At 37.8% G+C, this 18,800-nt stretch overlaps 1 protein-coding gene across 1 annotated transcript in view; it reads right to left on the minus strand.

The window, feature by feature from the left end:
• Positions 1 to 6,743, minus strand: part of LOC113025972 (leucine-rich repeat transmembrane neuronal protein 4) — a 111,082-nt gene extending 104,339 nt beyond the window's left edge. Inside the window, exon 1 of the mRNA XM_026174279.2 lies at positions 5,972 to 6,743. Within this exon, the coding sequence (XP_026030064.1) occupies positions 5,972 to 5,975 (4 nt within the window). The 5' untranslated portion in view covers positions 5,976 to 6,743. The remainder of the gene's footprint in view (positions 1 to 5,971) is intronic.
• Positions 6,744 to 18,800: the final 12,057 nt, after the last annotated feature.

The following is an 18,800-nucleotide window of genomic DNA, read 5'->3' on the forward strand; positions in this document are numbered from 1 at the left end:
TGAATGTGGATGTGCAAATCTGGATTTTATGATACAACAATATCACCGTGGTACACAATCTCAAATCAACAATTATTTTAATGGACCCCCACCTTGCATCATCGTGTTCCTAGACAACTGAATAGAGGATGCATATCTTTGCAATATCATGGTTTTAGAACAGCAGCACCTTCCTAACAAAGCACCATAATTTATGAGCTATAAGGGAATAGCAATCTATTTTCAGGATTATTATCTTAGCTTTTACTATGAGATTAAAATCTGAAAAACACATAGAGAAGAGAAAAGGAAAAAATGTAACCTTTCAACCAAAGAATAATTTAAGAATGCACTGCCTTAAAATCTACTTTTGTTAGGGATTCCATCATCAATAAGTGATATAAAGAAATGTTATTTACTTATATAGCAAAGTTGACATCAGTTAGTTTTGATGTCATTGCCTCTGCAAGTTTACAGTGAATACCCACTGAAAATCAATGTTGAGAGAAGAAACTTTACACAATCATATCTTTATCTGCATTTATATTCCATTGTCCTATAAGCAGTCATTGTACTAAATGCAGGAACAGATAAGTCATGAAAGGGAGCCCGCAAAGAACAAATTAACATTCAAGAGCTTATGGTTGTGTATGCAATCCTGGAGGCATTTCAATTTAAACTCCAGACATTTCATTTTTAACCAAACAGTGCAGTACAGATTTTGTGTGAATCATCACTTCTGCTTTCCACAGGTCCAAATATAAAAATCTGAATAAACTCCATGGGAACACACAGCTCACCTCGGGTGTAGAAAACAACCACCTGAAATCCAAATGTATGGGTGGAGAATGTCATGGCCCGCATGTGAATGATGCATAGAATTGTTAGTTTTTAAAGAGTCGGGTGTTGTGAATGCACAGAATTCTTGGTTTTGGGGTTACATTTTTTGTTTTAAAAACTAGTTCAAAAGTGAAAAAAAGGATTAAGTCCCTGTGATATCACTCCTTGTTCTGTGATGTGACCGAGTTCTTTCCAGTACAAACATTCCCCTTTACAGAGCCAATAATGATCTGTTGTTAAGATACATTGATTTTCTCTTTGGGGAGGTAGTATGAGGGAATTCACTTCTTTGTGTTACTCAAGGCAAGATCATCAAGTGTGGACTTGATAACAATTATCACAATGAAAGAGGTTATTATGTCAAAACGGAAGTTGTCCGTGGTTTTAAAATGTAGAATATGTCTATATGGCAGAGATATGTTAAAACATGGAAGACTTTGGGGATAGCTTTGGTGTGTTGGTGATTTAAATTTTGTAGGGGTTTTTTTTGTAATCATAACTGGATTTGTCATAAATGAGTGCCTGACATAAAGTGGCTGAGAGGCATCATGTAGCATATGGTATCTAACATAGCTATTTTGCTCTTTGCCAAGCATCTGCCGATCCCATATGGGTATGGTATGTGTATTTGTCTGTGTCTAAGAGTGTGATGGATAGAGACACACTTATTGTTTGTTTTCAGAAGAATCTTTCATCATTTCTTACAGATGGAGGGAACCATAGAACACTGCAGATAATTTGTGCTGGCTATTGATTATACTAGCACATACATCAATCATGTTTCTTCATCTTGGATCTTACTATTGTGATATTTAAACATAAATATTGCAGAGAGAGAAAGACGATGATCACAATATGCAGTATTTCTAAATGCAGACGATTTGGTTTTCGCTTCAACATTTGTGAATGCAACTTTCACTTGTCATTACTGTCATGCCTCAGAGGCAAACAGAAAAAAAGACTGGTAAAGTAAATAGACAAGTACTGATGTACAAGAATACTCATGTGTGATGTTTCATGTGCATTCAAAGGTATTTTAATAGACAACACTTTAGACTCGGAGGTTATTGAATCTATGTTTTCTAAATTTTGCATTTAAGCATAAAGAAGCAACCCCCACTGTTTTCTTCTCTCGTGTGCATAATATGTTTACTTTATTAGAAGAGTCATCTCTTAAAGACTAAAGCTGCCTCACACAACACCCTTTTCCCCTTACTGACACTGTATGTGGTTTAATGAGAGCTCTATGCTCTAATGCCTCTGTAAGTCATCTCCTTCCCCACTACTCATCTAATCATATTCACAAAGGAGCACAAGTCACCCGTTCAGGTGTCACTCAAAGGATTGGTGTTTCTTTTACATCTAACCTGATGTTCCCCTCAATATTACTGTTCTTCTGCTGCATCAAGATGAACAATTTCTCCTTTATATTCCATTGTGTTTAAAATATGCTGGTTTCACATGCCCTTGAACCCTCAGCACCATAAGAATGTATTTATAATGTGCCATCCATTTTATGTATGTGGTCAAAATCATCCTCTCAGCTCTTCTCACTTCCCTGCTTGATTTCCATTTTCACTTCCTAGCCATGTTTTCTTTTCTTTTTTTTTCTTGCTTGTGTTGAGAGTCACCATTTATGATGAACATTGTTCTTGGACAGAGTTTATTGTTCTTTATAATGTATAGATCTGCGCTTGTCATTTTTCTCCATCACTCTGGGCAGTTTTATCTCAAAATCTAATGGAGATGGATATGTCGCAGTTAAAGTTTGTCCAAAGGCATGTGTGTAATGCTTACTTATGTAGCAGACAGCCCTGCTGTCCTCAGCACGAGAAGATAGCTATTTCTGCCTCTCAACCCTAACACATAGAGAGAGTAAGTGCACTTTACTGCTGACCTAAAATAAAACCAAATGTAGCTTAATAACTTGGCAAATGGACTCACTAACTGGTGCACTTTGAGTGCACACAAGTGGTTCATTGCTATTTGCTGCCTGTCATTGACAAAACTGCAACCAGACTAAGTTTTGACTGTGCACAGAGACTGGGGAGTAGCCTAAAACATAAGGAAGGACGTCCCCAAATCAGCCTAAGCCATCCTATTAGTCTCCAATTATCTTTGAGATGATAGCAAGGCCTGCCAAGTTGGACTCATTTTAACAGTTGTTGGAAAACATTGTGTCCTTGTAAGCCTGCCTTGTGTTTGTTAGAAACCAAGTAGAAAAGCACTGGGGGGAGTATCGTCAAGAATACCGTGTGCAAACAAGCACACATAGATATGCGTATATACTGAGACAAATAGACCAAAAGAGAGAGAGAGAGAAGGAGAAAGAGAGAGAGAGAAACAATGTTTTGTTTTTGCCCCTTGTCTGATTCCTGATTTCCCTTGGTGGCAATAGTTCCATGAAGGTAGTCAGAGAATAAGTAATCAGTGCACTCTACTCACTGCAGTGCAGTGGAATAAGTCTCTGGCCATATCAAATTCCTCTCCGAACTCCCTAAAGTGCTTTTCATTATGGTTACTGTAACAACACAACAGATTGCTGCAAGTAACGGCATGTAACCAAAATTCTTGTGGTTGCAGTGATATTTTGAGGGCAGCAAAAACTAGTAATACAATTTCTGTATTAAGTTCAATACAAATTTGCCTCTAGCCTCATATAACACTGTGCTTTCTATCATCTTTTATGTCATCTTAACATAGCTTGTATAGCTTAATTGACAACCAAAGAAGGAAAAAAAAAACCCCAAAAAAACCAAGCTCCACACATCATATTTTCAACCCATTACTCCAGTAAGGTTCCTTAACATGCTTGTTATTTGTTACTATTAACCTAATCCAGCAGTAGAAAATATACCTTTTTGCACTAATTTAGCTTCCTTAATATCATCTATAATAGTTCTTTGTTCTCTGTTTGATGTACCTTGGAGAACTTAGCTCTGTAGACTTCCATTCTCACATCAAAACATTTTTTTCTCTCTTTTCCAGTTGAAACGATGTGCAGCAGCTGTTTTAAGTGCCATCTTCATAAACAATCAGACTGAACCACATGGGGTCTGTAACTTTCTTTTCATTTCTGTTTCAAATTTGGCTTGTGAAACAAAACAATCATGGCTGACTTTGTGTGACAATTGTCTACAGTTCTAAGCACAAGAACTATCTCAAGCTGTAGTCAACCAATGCCTACCATAAACAGGTATTGATATTGATACTAGATGTCAGATCAAAAGTCCATTCTGGCATTGAATTTTTTCCTTTTTCCTTTTTAAAGAACTGCTGCCCTCAAGGGCCTGTTTAGCCTCTCTGTTTACCTGGTTCACCTGAAGTGCATAGGTCCAACAAATGGCATCTGTTGCTACACTAGATTACTACTTGGAACTTGAAATCATAGACTAAAATATTACACAAACTAACAGCTAAACAATTGTATTTCTTGTTTATAAGGACAGCTGTCTTTTTTTCTTTTTTTTTCTTTTTGTTAATGGAACTCTAGATAACCATATGCAAAAGGTTATCTAGAGCTCCTTAACCTATCTTAAACCCATGCAATTCCATCTCAAGCGGTGGCTTTTAGCTGTCCCTACCCCACTGTTCCCTTTCCAAAAGTAGATCTCTAATGAGATGGTCCATGAAACATAAGTACATTGCATGCTGTTAATGAAGAGCATCCCAGTCAGCTAGACTGGTGGATGAGTGAGACTACAGCGCCATGCAATCATCAAATAATAGTGGGCAAAAGCATGCTATGTGGTTGACACTTTGTACAAGAATTTCTGAATTTCTGAAATTCATTATTAAATTAACAAAAAAGGAAATAAAACAGATTTATTCAATTAGTACATCAGTACATCTAATGCACAATGCCTCTGAGCTCCTGCAGCCTTTGTGTGCTCTTGTAGAATATATCGATGTGGTGCAGTACCCTACTGTGGGTTGATATATCATGTGGTCTCACAATTAATGGAACAGCCTCACCAGTAATCTTTTTCATCTGTATGTTAGTTAAGAATATGGACTTTGCCTGCTTCCGATAATAACATCAGACGGAGGAAATGCACTAATGGCATTTGAGGAATTGTAGTGGGGTGGAAAAGAATGCAAAAATCTAACTGTTAAATTCCAAGAAATGGACAAATGGAATAGGAAAGAGTGGGTGGTGGGTATGGTTTATGAGCTTGTAACTGTGCACAGGCGTAAGGGGAAAAAGAACAGGGAAAATGGTAAATTCTAATCAGAAGTGAGAACAAGATGCAGAAACATATATGACTGTGCCTTAGTGAAGAGGGGGAGACAACTCTCTCTCTCTCTCTCTCTCTCTCCCTCTCTCTCTCTCTCTCTCTCTCTCACTCACACACACACACACACACACACACACACACACACACACACACACACACACACACACACACACACACACTCAAATACATAGTAGGCTACTGATACATAGACATACAGCCATATGCCCAATTTGGAGATTCCCTCTTCATGGCAGGTTCACAATACCGGTTATCTGAATGGTTTGCAAGGAAAAGTCAGCAAGACCGGATGGATTCTGATTAGAAGAGTTTTGGGGAACAGTGACTGCGACTGGACAATGGGCTCCATGCATACAGATCAGACAAAAATGATTATGCAGGACCACGCTTTATAAAGTTGACTGTCTTCCAACATTTAGCGTGATTAGCATTCCGGTCCATGTCAATGAGCCAGCCACTCTAACTAGTAAGGAAAACAATGGACAGTCATCACTTGGGCAAACATGTTTAATTACTTTGTTCTGATTACTGCACCGAATCTGTTATCGTACAGTGTTGAAAAATACGAATTAACTATTATTAGTCTGTAATAAGCCACACCGTCAGGAAATGGAGGAAAAGCACACTGCAGCTCTGCGACTAACAGGCAACAGCACGGGTTTCAACCACATTCCACAAGCTTCACGAACCACTTAATGAACGGCACCATAACGCTTATTGGATGTTAACACGCTGCATTTGAAAAGGCATGCGTTTTTAAACATCAGATTCAGAGCAGGTTTATTCCGGAATAAAAGAAGAAGATAATTGTGGTCTGTATTAAGAGGAAGGAGAAAAATGAGTGTATTTCACATTAACTTACGCTATCGAAAGGATTGAGGCATAAACAAACTTACCCATATCCGCTTATCTGTTAGCTCCAGCCTACAGGTTTTAACGGCTTCTAGTGCGCGACATCCGAGTCCGCATGACGCGCTCTCCACAGTCAGGTATCGTTCTAATCCACTAGCCCTGTCTCTCCGCGCAGCCGCCGATTCCAAAGCGCACCTGCCCTTTACTCTCCCGGACCTGGGTGCACTATCCGGTTTAGTTCTGCATCTCTAACCGTGCAAATCAGCCGGGGCGAATGTCATTTACTTCCAACTCCGAAATAAAGGGATAAAAATCCGGGTTCAAAATTCCTTATCCATCCCTTCGCTGCAAAGGATCACTCTCTCTTTTTCAAGTAACAGCCAGAAAGAGTACTGCATTAGGTGCAGATAATAGCGAAGCCACATCCGAGTAAGTCATGTCAGTCTTACACATGCAGATTTTGCGAATATCCAGGTAAAAAAAAAACAAACAAAAAAACTTCACAATTATAGTGACGGTGTGCAAAAAAAATGAGTATAATGTTCCAGTAGACTCAGCCAGCCCCCAGATTCCTAATAAACCTCTGCGTCTCTGTTCTCAGAGATGCTCAGTACGATCCGCGCATAGCGCGCAGGAAAGTAAGGCGAGGATATCCCCAAGTCGTTGTAAACGCTGTCAGCGGGTATCACCAGATAGTCAAATCTTCAAATATCCACCTTTTTGTAAACCTTTGATTCTCGTTGTTGCTCGGTTTGAAATGCAGCATGACGCTGTTGTTAATCACGTCTACATGTCAAAGCAACTTTGTCAGGCAGAATCGGAATGCCCTCTTCTGGTGAGAGAACGATTCAGGAGCTCGTCCAATGTCGTCACGATCATGCTTTGGTGGTATGATTTTTTTTTTACTATTATTACTTATGAAAGCCAGTTTACACTATAGTTTGCACTGCTAGATAATAACTAAATGGAATGAACTTTAGTATTCGTGTTTCATGTATGTGAGTTTTGGACTATTCAGAAATGGTTGTTGGTTAGCACTTTGCTTTAGTTGTTTGAATTATGCTTGAGATTATTTCTAGGGTGCTTATTAAGTTTGTGATACGAAGCTAAGAAACACAAGTATCCTATACATATGTGCATAACTATGAGAGAATGGGCACGTTGCAAAGGCAGCTCTAATACATTCCCATACAGAGGATCTATGCAAACTGCTGAATGATGCTGTCCATGGTGCTGAATTTAAAAATTGTTATTTTGTGGCTGACTGACCCCTTTCCAGAACTTTCAGGACTAAACTCCTTTATCTCAGTTTACATGCAAAATTATTAATATTATTATTGTTTTATTTTTGCTTAATATGTTACAGAAAACGTGTCACCCCAAAATACCAGAATTCTTAAATACCACTGCATTTTCAATAATTTGCATTGAAAATGCAGTGGTATTTAACTCACATCTTCTCCCTCTGCATGACCCCGGTGGCCTTTTAAAGCCTTTGTGTGTTTAAGAAAGAAATGACCAGCTGAATTTTTAATGTCCATTGCATCTGCTCTGGGTTACTAATTTATGGTTGCCCTTTCTTCAGACATAGCTCCATTCTTATACTGACATCAACTGCTTTAGTAAGTATTCTGACCCTAATTTTCTTTTGCACACTGCATTATAGATTCATTTTTACTTGAATGAATAACATGTTTTCATATAAATTTCCACATATTAACCCATGGCGCACTAACATATTTTTGGGGAGATTTTACATTTTTAAAAATACCATACATTTTTAATATCAAGATTTTGACAAACGTTCTTGGCCACCTATACATTGCACCTACAGCCTACAGGAATTGCTTGACCATAGAAAACATTTAGCATTTGTGACCAAGTTGCTAAATACTAAATACTAATATTTTCACTACAATAATACCACTTACCAGAAATAATACAACTAATACCAGTTAATGGTTGAACCTCTAGGAGGAATTTTGCAAACTGACTGGAACACTGCAAGCTCTTTAGAATGTTTACAAATGTTAGACTGCATGGCTTTCTACTTTTGTCTTTAGAGTGTATGTTTTGAACTTTAATTCAGACCATCTTTATTTGTTCTAAAACACAACACTGCTTTTAGAAGTCAGTGGTGATGTGTTAAGAGTGTCTGTGACAAACTGTAAATTCCAGTGGCACCTCTGTTCCTGTTTCTTTGCTGTAACCCTTTTCTGTGAATTTGAAATATGTCATGATCCCTACCCACAGTGTTTCATGTGTCAGTTACATATTTGAAAAGGATCCACTTTTCCAATTTGTAATGCAAGACAAAATTAAGTTTAACTCTTTATTGACATTGCACAGTCATGTGTTGTACAAAGAAATTGTAGTACTGTCCCACATCAGTGCTAAAAAAGGTAAGCAAAACACAATAAACAAGTAACATATATACAGAATACAATATACAGAGATGAAGACGTCATGCAGATTTAATTGTGTTTAGACAAAAGGGCACTGTCATAAAGATTTGGAAAGAAATAGTCAAATCTTACTTTTACCAGTTTATTCCAACTATCATGGCTGGAATTAATTAGTGAAATTGAGATTTATTGCGCCAAATTCAGATTTATTGCTATGCTCTACACCTGTTTTCAGGATATCGCTTAACATTTCCAGACAACCTCCATTACCATCTTAAAATTAAGCATCTTGCACTGTGGTTCGGCCGCTGTATCTGCGCCCATGCAATTTGGCTGATGACTTTACTTCTGGATTCAGTTCAACAAGCAGAGGCCATTCTGCTGACGGTGCTGAAACAATTAATACCCTGTGAAGTTATGGAGATACAGGCTGTGCCAGCCCATAGGCTACAGCTGTGATTTCTCTTCTAAAGAACTATAACTGTTAAGTTTAAGTTTACCTTTTTACTCTGCCAATGAATCACTTGTTTATTTATGTGCCTATTGGATATATAGTATTTGACAAGTAAAAAAGATGCAAAAACAGAAGAAGAAACATGAATTAGCTGCTTGGACAGAAACTATATCTTATGCTTTGTTTTCATGTAAAATACTTTTTATTTGTTTTGACAATATACAGCCAAGTGTAACTGTTCACTGCCATGGGAAATTGTATAGACCAAAATGTAGCTTTAAAGATAAAATTTACCAAAACATTCAACCATGGCTCTAACTATGTTTGTTGCCCAGCAACATTCACACTGAACAATTTTTCAGGTTGTTAAGTGTCAAGGTGATTTCAATAGCACTGCTTTTTGAGCTCCCTCACTATTATCCTTCACATTCTAAAGAAATGCATTTATCACCCTCTTTTGAGATTAGCATTATCCACATAACATTATAAAAATACAGCAGGATCTCAGTGTTCTGGTGTGAAATATTCAGTTTAATGCGATTGTATACTGTACACATTCTAGTGATATTTGACACAGGAAATGACTTGTCTTGTAAATGAATGAATGCCAGATGCAGAGGTAATCTTTATTGCCTGAAAGCTGTCTGTAAGCCTATAAGTTAATCTGTTGGAAAACAAAATAATACAGAAATATGTGTACATGCTTATCTGTATATACTTGGTTTGACTGACATGGTACTTATATAATTCTACAATAATTCAATACTAAATATTTAAAAGAAAGCTATTTTGCAGGGATTTGAATATAAGATGGATTAAATGACTGTGGATGGTTTGGTGACCTACCTGTACGGGTAAAATGTGTGGCCCTAACTTGTGCACTGTGTTCTTTGTAAGTGATTCTGACAACAGAAGATATTTTCAGGCTCTCTCCAGGGTGAGAGACAGCGCCGTCCTGTCCTTCCCATGTTCACATTAGACTGGGACTTGTTCTCTAGTGTTCTTTTCTTTTTCCATTTCCTCTGATCTTAAGCCTGGCAGAATCGTCTTAGCCTGCCTCAAGGCAATTTTCAACCTGACACTGAGTTTCTCAGGTTCACCTATGAATGTGAATCCTCAAACAAATATCCAGGGACAGCTTATATGGTGAACACTGAGCCTTTTGAAAATAAAAGTTTTTATTGTAGCCCCATATTAAAAAAAATGTTTTTAGTACAAAGAATGTTACATTGCCAAGGTTGCCACAGCAGATGTTGAAAATCTCTGTTTTGCAGGTTGCCTCCATTAACCTTTACCCCAAGCTGGCTTCCAATCTGGAGTGCTGTGTTTCACACACTGCAGTTCAGGTTGGAGCTGACATGTTTGGGCTTGAACATACATGATACCAGACGTATGTAAAGTGTTTGAAGCATGTAAACAAGCAGGATAAAAGGCTTCTATTTGTATTGCCTGCACAAGGATAGATAGCGTTTGCATGTTGTGCTAATGTTCTTATCTTCTTATGGTTATTAGACTGCATCAATGGTGGAGCATGTTCCAGCCTACTGACTATATACAAAATCCTCTATATATCCTGGCCAACCATTTTCCAATTCATGGCTCTGTCTTTTTGAAATGCATGTACATTTTATCCACCACATATAGGCATTCATATGGTGCTACTAATTGGGATGCTGGTGGTTTGATCCCATGTCCACATGATAAAGAGTCCCCAGGCAAGATATTGAGCCTCAAATTGCCCTTAATGCAGCCATTGTGTGTGTGTGTGTGCGTGTGTGATAGAAAAAAAATGCTTAAACTGCACAGAAAAAAGTGCTTTATGAAGGTGAGTGTGAATAGGTGAATGCGACTTGTAGTGTAAAAGTGTTTTGAGTGCTCAGTAAGAGTAGAAAAGTGCTATATAAATACAAATTCATTTGCCTTTAATATCTGTACAAAATGAACATTCATTACCAGTGAACATGAAAATGAACATTACATTTTTTTGTTCTATTACTATTAATATTTTTGGGCTGTGTAAGTAACTTGTTACGAAAAATGTGATTTCATTTTCAATTATGACTGTTGAAATCATAATGACTTTTTGGTTATTAGCTTCTGCATTTTTCTTTGTAAAATTAGGTCATTAATATCAGTTTTTAGTAAATGTTCACATTCACATTTTTCAAAAATGCAAATATAGCTTCGCAAGTAAAAAGAAAAAAAAAACTATGCCGGCTGCTGTTGTGTTCCATGTTCTTCTAAGACTTTTAAATTGCAAAGGATGAACTCTGACTAGTCCAAAAATGTAAAGCATACCTGATCATAACTGAAAAGGATGTGTCTGCATAAGCATTCACATGTTTATTGATTTAAAAAATTCAGATTATTTACACTTTTAAATCAATTTACCTTAACAGTACTTTCACACACAAAAAATAATTGCACGGTGCTGTACCAGACGTGACAACAATGACGGTATGACATTTTGCTGATTAGACACACTACAGCTTTGCACTGTTTCAGTGTTTCTCTCCAGATTTTGTTCCCTCAAATGTTTGATTCCATGCCTACTTCATGTGTTTTGTCTTGGCAAAGATGTGAGAGATAAGAGGTGGGCATCTGTGTATGGCAATGCCTTGCCATCTGTCAACTGCCCATGGGGTCTCTGTGGACATAAGCTCACATGGGTAGAACATGGGTAGGCAAAGAGAGTCTCCAGTAATAAAAGAAAATATGAGAAAAGAAAGAATTAGAAAGATAAGAAAAATAAATACAAAATTCAATATAAATTCAATTGTGCAGAGAAGATAAATGTACACAAATTACCCAAGTTTACTTTTGCAAGTACACCATATGTTGTGAATTTTGTAGCCATGATTTCCTCTATACCGACAACCTTTTTACAACTATGTGGGGTCAAAAGCAAAGACACAAGGGTGTCTTTTAATGCTCTGAGAGGAGGAAAAATTTACATAATGTGAGATGATAAGGATCAATAAACCCAGCGGATCAATGAGGTCCAATTACAGGCCACTGGAGTTTCTTATCTGCTTCAGTTTAACTTTGTGCTGCCTGTGGTCCTCCACTTTCATTAAATCCCCAGTGTGATTAGGCTGGCTGATTGGCACAAGTTGAAGATTATCGCAGAATAGGATCACTGTTTGCCTGCTTACTTTTGTGTTCAAAGACACAAGAAAAGCATCCTCAAGGACACATTTTATGCTAGTGATAAATAGTGCTCCTGTTTCTGTAGAGGCCATATCATTAAGCCATTATTATATTGTATCTCATTATTTTCTGTAATTCCATCAATGTTAATGAATCTTTTTTTACTTTTGACCTTTTGAACTCTGTGGATAACTGTAACAGAAAAAGATCATTATGTTTTTTTGGTTTCTCCTCATCTTGCAGGTTTTGAGGACTGCACCTTTTTTAAAGTGCATTCACCTGTGACAGAGAGCAAAGCCATTGAAGGTTACAGCCAGGAGACACATTGGGGAAAAACTGGCTTTTTTTTTTCCAAAACATGTACACACACAAATACCTCTATGGATTTCCTGAATAGTCCAAAACACTTTTTTTCATGCCTCTCTTTCATCTACATTTGTTATTCTAGGACTTGTGCACTGTAGAGTCATTTTTATTGTCTGATGCTTCCCATTTGACTTTCATCTGAGCTGAATGAATAGTACTTGACAGTTGACGGAAAAAAAATCTTTTCATCTTTTCCACCAACTTTATTGTTGACTTGTGGATTACAGACTCAGTGCGAGCATCTCTTTGGTGAAGATGAAGTAGACAGTGTTTCCCGCACATGGTGTTTATCGTGTCATGGTGACACTGTAGTAGAACACAGATTAGTAAGCTTCACAAGAGCGCTTACATGTGACTCAGCCTGTTTGGCCAATTACTCACCATGCTACCCGTTCCCTTGACACACCCACTTTGTGCCACATTCCAACAGTAGTGGTAGATCGTCTGACTCCGTCCCCTTATCCCGCTCTCTCCCCTCATTCTTCTATTTTTGGCATCAGACATTCTGGGCACGTAGGTCTCAGCACAATGTAAATTATTCAGCCTGGCTTGCCAGAGGCTGGGAGCAAATCATAAATCGCAGATGGTCTCAGGCTATTTCATACGGGTGACTGTGGTTAAACACCAATGCACAGAATCATTTTCAAACCCACACAAATATAAGGTTTCATTACTTGTAGCTCAGTGAGAGAGTATTTGATTTTGAACTCACACAGCGTGGCCTTTTTGTTGTATTCAAATTTGCACTGTGTGCTCGTAGCATGTTACACGTGGAAAACCTCTGATTTTTGGCTTGACTTCAAATAAGATTTCTGCAGAGGTTACTTAACCATCAGGGAATGCAGAATATGTAAGATTTTTCCAAATGGCTTTGCTGCTTTTTTACCTTTATAGGACGTCAACAAAAAGCTTTACCACAATATTCACACATGCTGTTTCCTACGTCTATACAGTGAGGGAAATGGTTAACAATGATGATAGAAACAGGAAAAAAAAAATCAAATTCCCACTACTTAAACATTCACCATTTAATTGTCCCTGAAAGATTTTTTTCTTGTCTTCTCTTTTTTTTTCAGATGATAATAACTGTAGCTCTACTTGGAAAAGTAGAGCCAGACAAAGTAGTCTACCCAACAAGATCTGAAGACATAGTAGCACTCAAATTTGTGGGCTAAACAAATTCTTTCTTTCTTGAAAAATATAAAGCTATCTGAAACGAGTCGGTAGCTGAGTTTTATGGAATGCAAAAGAACTAAAAGAATTAAGAATACATCATGTCCTTTCCAATTTCATTTTTTTCTTAAGGAATACATATACCTTGTCTTCAAAGTCTGCTCTTTGCTGGCATCTAATAACTGGCACCTTAGAGGTCTGGCAAGCACATTATAATGAGGTATTTTGAAATGTGTTACTATGGCTGGAAGCAACAAAAATGAAAAAGAAAGCTTTTCTCTGTGTTGTCCAGCGTTCCTAACTTGTAACATGTCAGGCTGATGCAGCATGTAGTAGCACTTCTCCCTTGTTTTGTTTGTTGAGTTCTTTGACAGTCTGAGGAAGGCCATGAAAAATGGCCGAAGGAAGCCGGTCTGGTGTCAGGCACAGATGCCAGAGCGAGGAGGTGCTCAGTAGGGCAGCACCATGTTTAGTGAGGCAGTTTGCTGTTTAATTACACACTGTGGGAGTCACCTTGCTCAGACCTCTGAGATCATAGGCTTAGGCCAAGGGCACAGCATACTGGCTTTTATGACCTAGATTTGGATAACACGGGGATAAACACCATAGACACACAAAGACAAGGTGCATAAAACAGCTTAGCATACTTTAAACAAATCATTAACTTAAATTCATACATACCCTAGGTGATGTCAAAACCTCATCTTCACGTTAAACCTGCAAAATCCTTTAAAACAAGCTTTAAGGCATCAGTAATATTGTGTTACGTTTAAAGGTAATGACCAACAAATGTCTGTTTGCACATTTAAAAGAGCATTTTCCCATTTTAGAATCAAAATGTTATGTATAGCAAATGTGTCCATAATACAGTCTGACTTCAACACTGCCTCATTGTGTGTGTGGGTGTGTTATGTTCTAAGGCATGTCAAATACTAATTCCACTAAGATAATATTGGCATGTTTCTTGATTCACATTTCATTTACTGCAAGTGTGCCCATAGTTTAACAAGGAAACATAACCAGAATATTTTTTTTCACAAAATTAGCCCATATCTCAACAAGACTATTTATTCAGACATATATTTGTATGAATTATTCTTTCAGCGATACACTGTTGTTTTCCAGTGTAATGGCTCGCCACAAAGGCATGTCCCAGGAGGAGGAGGAGAGGAAATCATTAAAGGAAATCATTGAACCAATAGTAAGACTATAAGGTACAGTAGTCCCCCCCCGGAGCCCATCACAGCATTGTACCCTCGCATTATGGCCTAACATCTCAGAATTATATGATTAATCTAGCCGTTAAATTCACACATTACAGTACATCCAAGGAATAATATCTTTCCTAAAAAAAAAAAAAAAAGAGTCATATATGCTTCCATATGAGCACTGTTCGATGGAAGATGTGTTTCCACACAACAAAACACAAATAAAACAAATTAAAAAGAAAATACAGCTGGTGGAGTGTTTGGTATTTTCTGCTTTAGTTCTCATTCCTCTTTCTCTCCAGTTCATATAATCACAGCATCACTGCAAGGACATGCAGCGACATAAAGTTCCTTTACTGACAAGCCTTAAATTGATGTCCTACAATCTGACAATGATCACTGTGGTAGCAGACTATGAAGGTGCCTTTAAAGAGAGTGGCTACAGTGAAAAAGCATTGTCACATGGAGCCCAGCTACCACTACAATCTTGCATTTTATATTTAGTTAATATTAGAAAGTATATAAAAGTATTGTAAAAAATATTTTATTTCACAGGAAACTGTGCAATGTTGTGAAAACAAAACAAAAAGCACATTTGTGGAGTTGCTGTGGCACCATAGGACCTACTCAAAGTTCTTCTAAGAGTTTTATGGTGTTACAGGAGCTGAGCTCCTCGACATCCCACCATCTCTAAGAAGAAGCCCAGACACCCTTCAGACAAAGTTAATTTCTGATATTTTTCACAATTCCATTTTATTTTCAGTCACTATCATATCCTTGTGACCATAAATGAGCTCTGGAACATAGATCAACCTATTAATCAGCACCTTCAGGGTCAGCTCTCTCTTCACCACAGCAAATTGGCAGTGTGTCCACATTGCTGGAAATGCCACACCAGTCCGGTCAGTGTCACTCTACCACTTCATTCTCCCCTCACTCATGAACAAGACACAGATATACTAAAACGTCTGCAATTGGAGCAGCAACTCCTCCTTGACCTGGAGTGGGCATGCCACCCTTTTCTAGCTTATAACAATGGCCTCAGACAATAGTGGGACTAATTCTCATTCCACGTGATTCACACTTAGTTGTAAATTGCCCCACTATGTTCATGCTAATCTATGTTCCAGACCTCTATGGCCCCACAATCCTTCTACCATCCACACTCTGGCTGCACCTACAAATTCTGTTCATAAATTATGAGATTATGAGACTAACCATTGGACCAGTTCCTTCTCCCCAGTCTGGCTTACTGTTGGCAGTGTTAACCAAGCTCTCACTATGACTGTACAGAAACCAGAAATTATTAAAAACAACTAAAGATAATCAGACACAACAGGCAGTTATATCACCCGATTTGCCTCATGGTGGTTGTCAGGGCATGCTGGCATGTTACAGGACAAGCAAACAAGTGCTACCTTCCTATCTGTGATTCATGAGGAAAGATAACACCTCTGTGGAGTAGATCTTACAGCTGTGCACTGGAGAGTCAGCAGGTGGAATTTTCCTCACTTCCAGGAGGGTCATTGCTGCTCAGATTGGGGCTTGTAATGTAGCAGTATCAGCCCTCCTTTTTATGTGTGGCATGACCAGAGCATGCCCTAGTTCTTTCAGGTACAGTACAGTGACATCTCTAGTGTTCAGATAACTTCCAGTCTGGCAAGCTCGTATCCAGATGATGGAGGCACAGAGTGTGTTACCTTAATGCACGAATCATGGCAAATGTTAAGTGAACAAATAGTTCATAGGTATAGGTGGAATTGGGTCCTACTTTTAGCAAATATTTGAAAGAAAGTAAAGAAAGAAAGTCTATTCCACAATCAGAAACATGTGCACAGATCACAGACTATGAGATAATAACTTTTAGATTTTAACTATTGTTATGTATTTACTAATAATTACATGTTTACCTTGATACTCAATTGAACCCCTTTTCCTTTTGCACTCATGGTCACATATGGCTCATTTGTTTTGGAGAATTCACTTTGGGAGCACTTCTCAAATTTTTTTTTTCTTAACACATCATCCACACTCCATCCTTGTTCATGCTAATTTCCACTAATGATTAGTCAAGGATAAAGAAACGATGGGGCTTTTCACACGTTGCTAACAAGTCGAAGGCTCTTACCCCACAAAGATTAAGGGCAAGCTCTTTTGTGCACTCTGGAGTGAAGCCCAATAAATCCTCATTGATGTTCCAGCAGTGTAATTATCACAGGACCCAGAGGCAGAGATCAAATCACTGAGTGCTATTGACAGCGTAGCTTGATACAAACAGGTATGTTAGATAGGGCCACCAGAGAAACCACTGTGGGGTTTATCAGTTTGACATATCAGTCCTTGATACCTTTAAAATCTCACTCCTCTCTTTTATCTGTCTCTGTAGGGTTTTGGCATATCCATTGTGGCCAATTGAAATGAATGATCTATAAATGTGGCAGAGCTATCATGTGTACAGAAATCCACAGAGACATGGTTAGTTGAGAATACAAGAATGGTGGCTATCCAGGGAAACATATTTCTGGTAAAGTAGGTGCATACTAAAGTTCTACATTAACAGAAATATGGATTTCATCTGATGCAAGAAACTTGCAAGTATAAAACTGTCACCCATCAAGCAATTGAATGTATTTGTTTGCTCTTATTTTCCTGAAAAATAAATTTGTTCTTTTTTTGATTGTTTTGTTTTATTTTACTCTACATTTGATGCTGTCATACAACATGTAACATAATATCAGCTGTTATTTTAATACTGTACAATATTTATAAAAAACAGCAAAAATGGATGACTGCTTACCACACAAATCCCAGCTTGATGGGGTTTGCTGCTGAGGAAGAAGAGGAAAACAAGATAATCTTTGAATGGCATGAAGCATTGAGGGGTTGGAGAGGCAGAGAAAGATAAACAGCCAGAGAAAAAGAAAAAAGGGAGACAGAGAGCAATAGAGAGAGTGAGATTCAATTCTTTCCTCGTCTCATTCTTGGGATGTGTGGGGTGTCTGCTCTGTATGCATTTCCGTGCCTCCAGAAGGACCAGTGTTTGTATGCACACACTGATGATTTTGACAGCTAGGCTGTATCAGCAAAACAAGGCCTTATAAATTGCACTGGTTTAGATGCTCCGTGCAAGTATTGACTGTTAATATCTTGGCTCGGCCTCTGTGGAATAGCACAAGAACAAAACAGACACATAGAAATATCGGCTATCTCAGAAAAACACTGTAATTCTACAGGAGACATGCCGTATATGTGAATATGCTTGAATGCAACAAGCACGTACACATACATACAAATAATATACCTTAACACCTTGTGGATACAACACTTTTCATAATGTACAGTATATGTTCATACATACTGCATACCCAAGTACTTGTGTTTGTTTGAAAGGCTTTGTGTTGCTGAATGTAAAATATTAAATTGAATGCAAGTTACCACATTTTCACCATATTTGCACATTCACCAAGGCTTCACACTTTGCAAAACAGGAAAACCTTAGGGGATGCTTAATAATGTGCTTTTTTTTTGGGTGATTGGCTAATCCACTTATGCAGTGCTTGTAAATTCACAACACCAAAATCAATCATTAATAAAAGGGAAACACAACAACTATTCAGGCAAAAATGCATCTTAGAAACTAATGTATTTTTCGTCATTGTGATTGTGTGCTTTGAAGATCTAAGCACTAAACCATGTTTACTACTTCCTCAGCCTTTGACAATGTAGAAGCTGATCAGATAAAAAATTTCTATAGTACACAGCAAAATCTCCAGTGTTAAATTAACACTGGACAGTGTCTATATGGGTCCACACCTCTGAGTGTTAAATACAACACTGTTGAGTGTTAAATTAACACTTTTGACAGTGTTATATGTTTAAAAGTAACCTAGTCAGTTTTGAAGATTAACAATGGCTAACACTGAGCAGTGCTGATTTTCTAACACTGGAATATTTCTAACATTTTGAGTTATTTTCCAGTGTTAGAAAATCAAGAAGAAGAAGAAGAAGAAGAAGAACAAGAAGAAGAAGAAGAAGAAGAACAAGAAGAAGAAGAAGAAGAAGAACAAGAAGAAGAAGAACAAGAAGAAGAAGAACAAGAACAAGAACAAGAACAAGA

This window comes from Astatotilapia calliptera, chromosome 7 (assembly GCF_964374335.1).
Source record: "Astatotilapia calliptera chromosome 7, fAstCal68.1, whole genome shotgun sequence".
In the NCBI taxonomy this organism is placed as follows: domain Eukaryota; kingdom Metazoa; phylum Chordata; class Actinopteri; order Cichliformes; family Cichlidae; genus Astatotilapia; species Astatotilapia calliptera.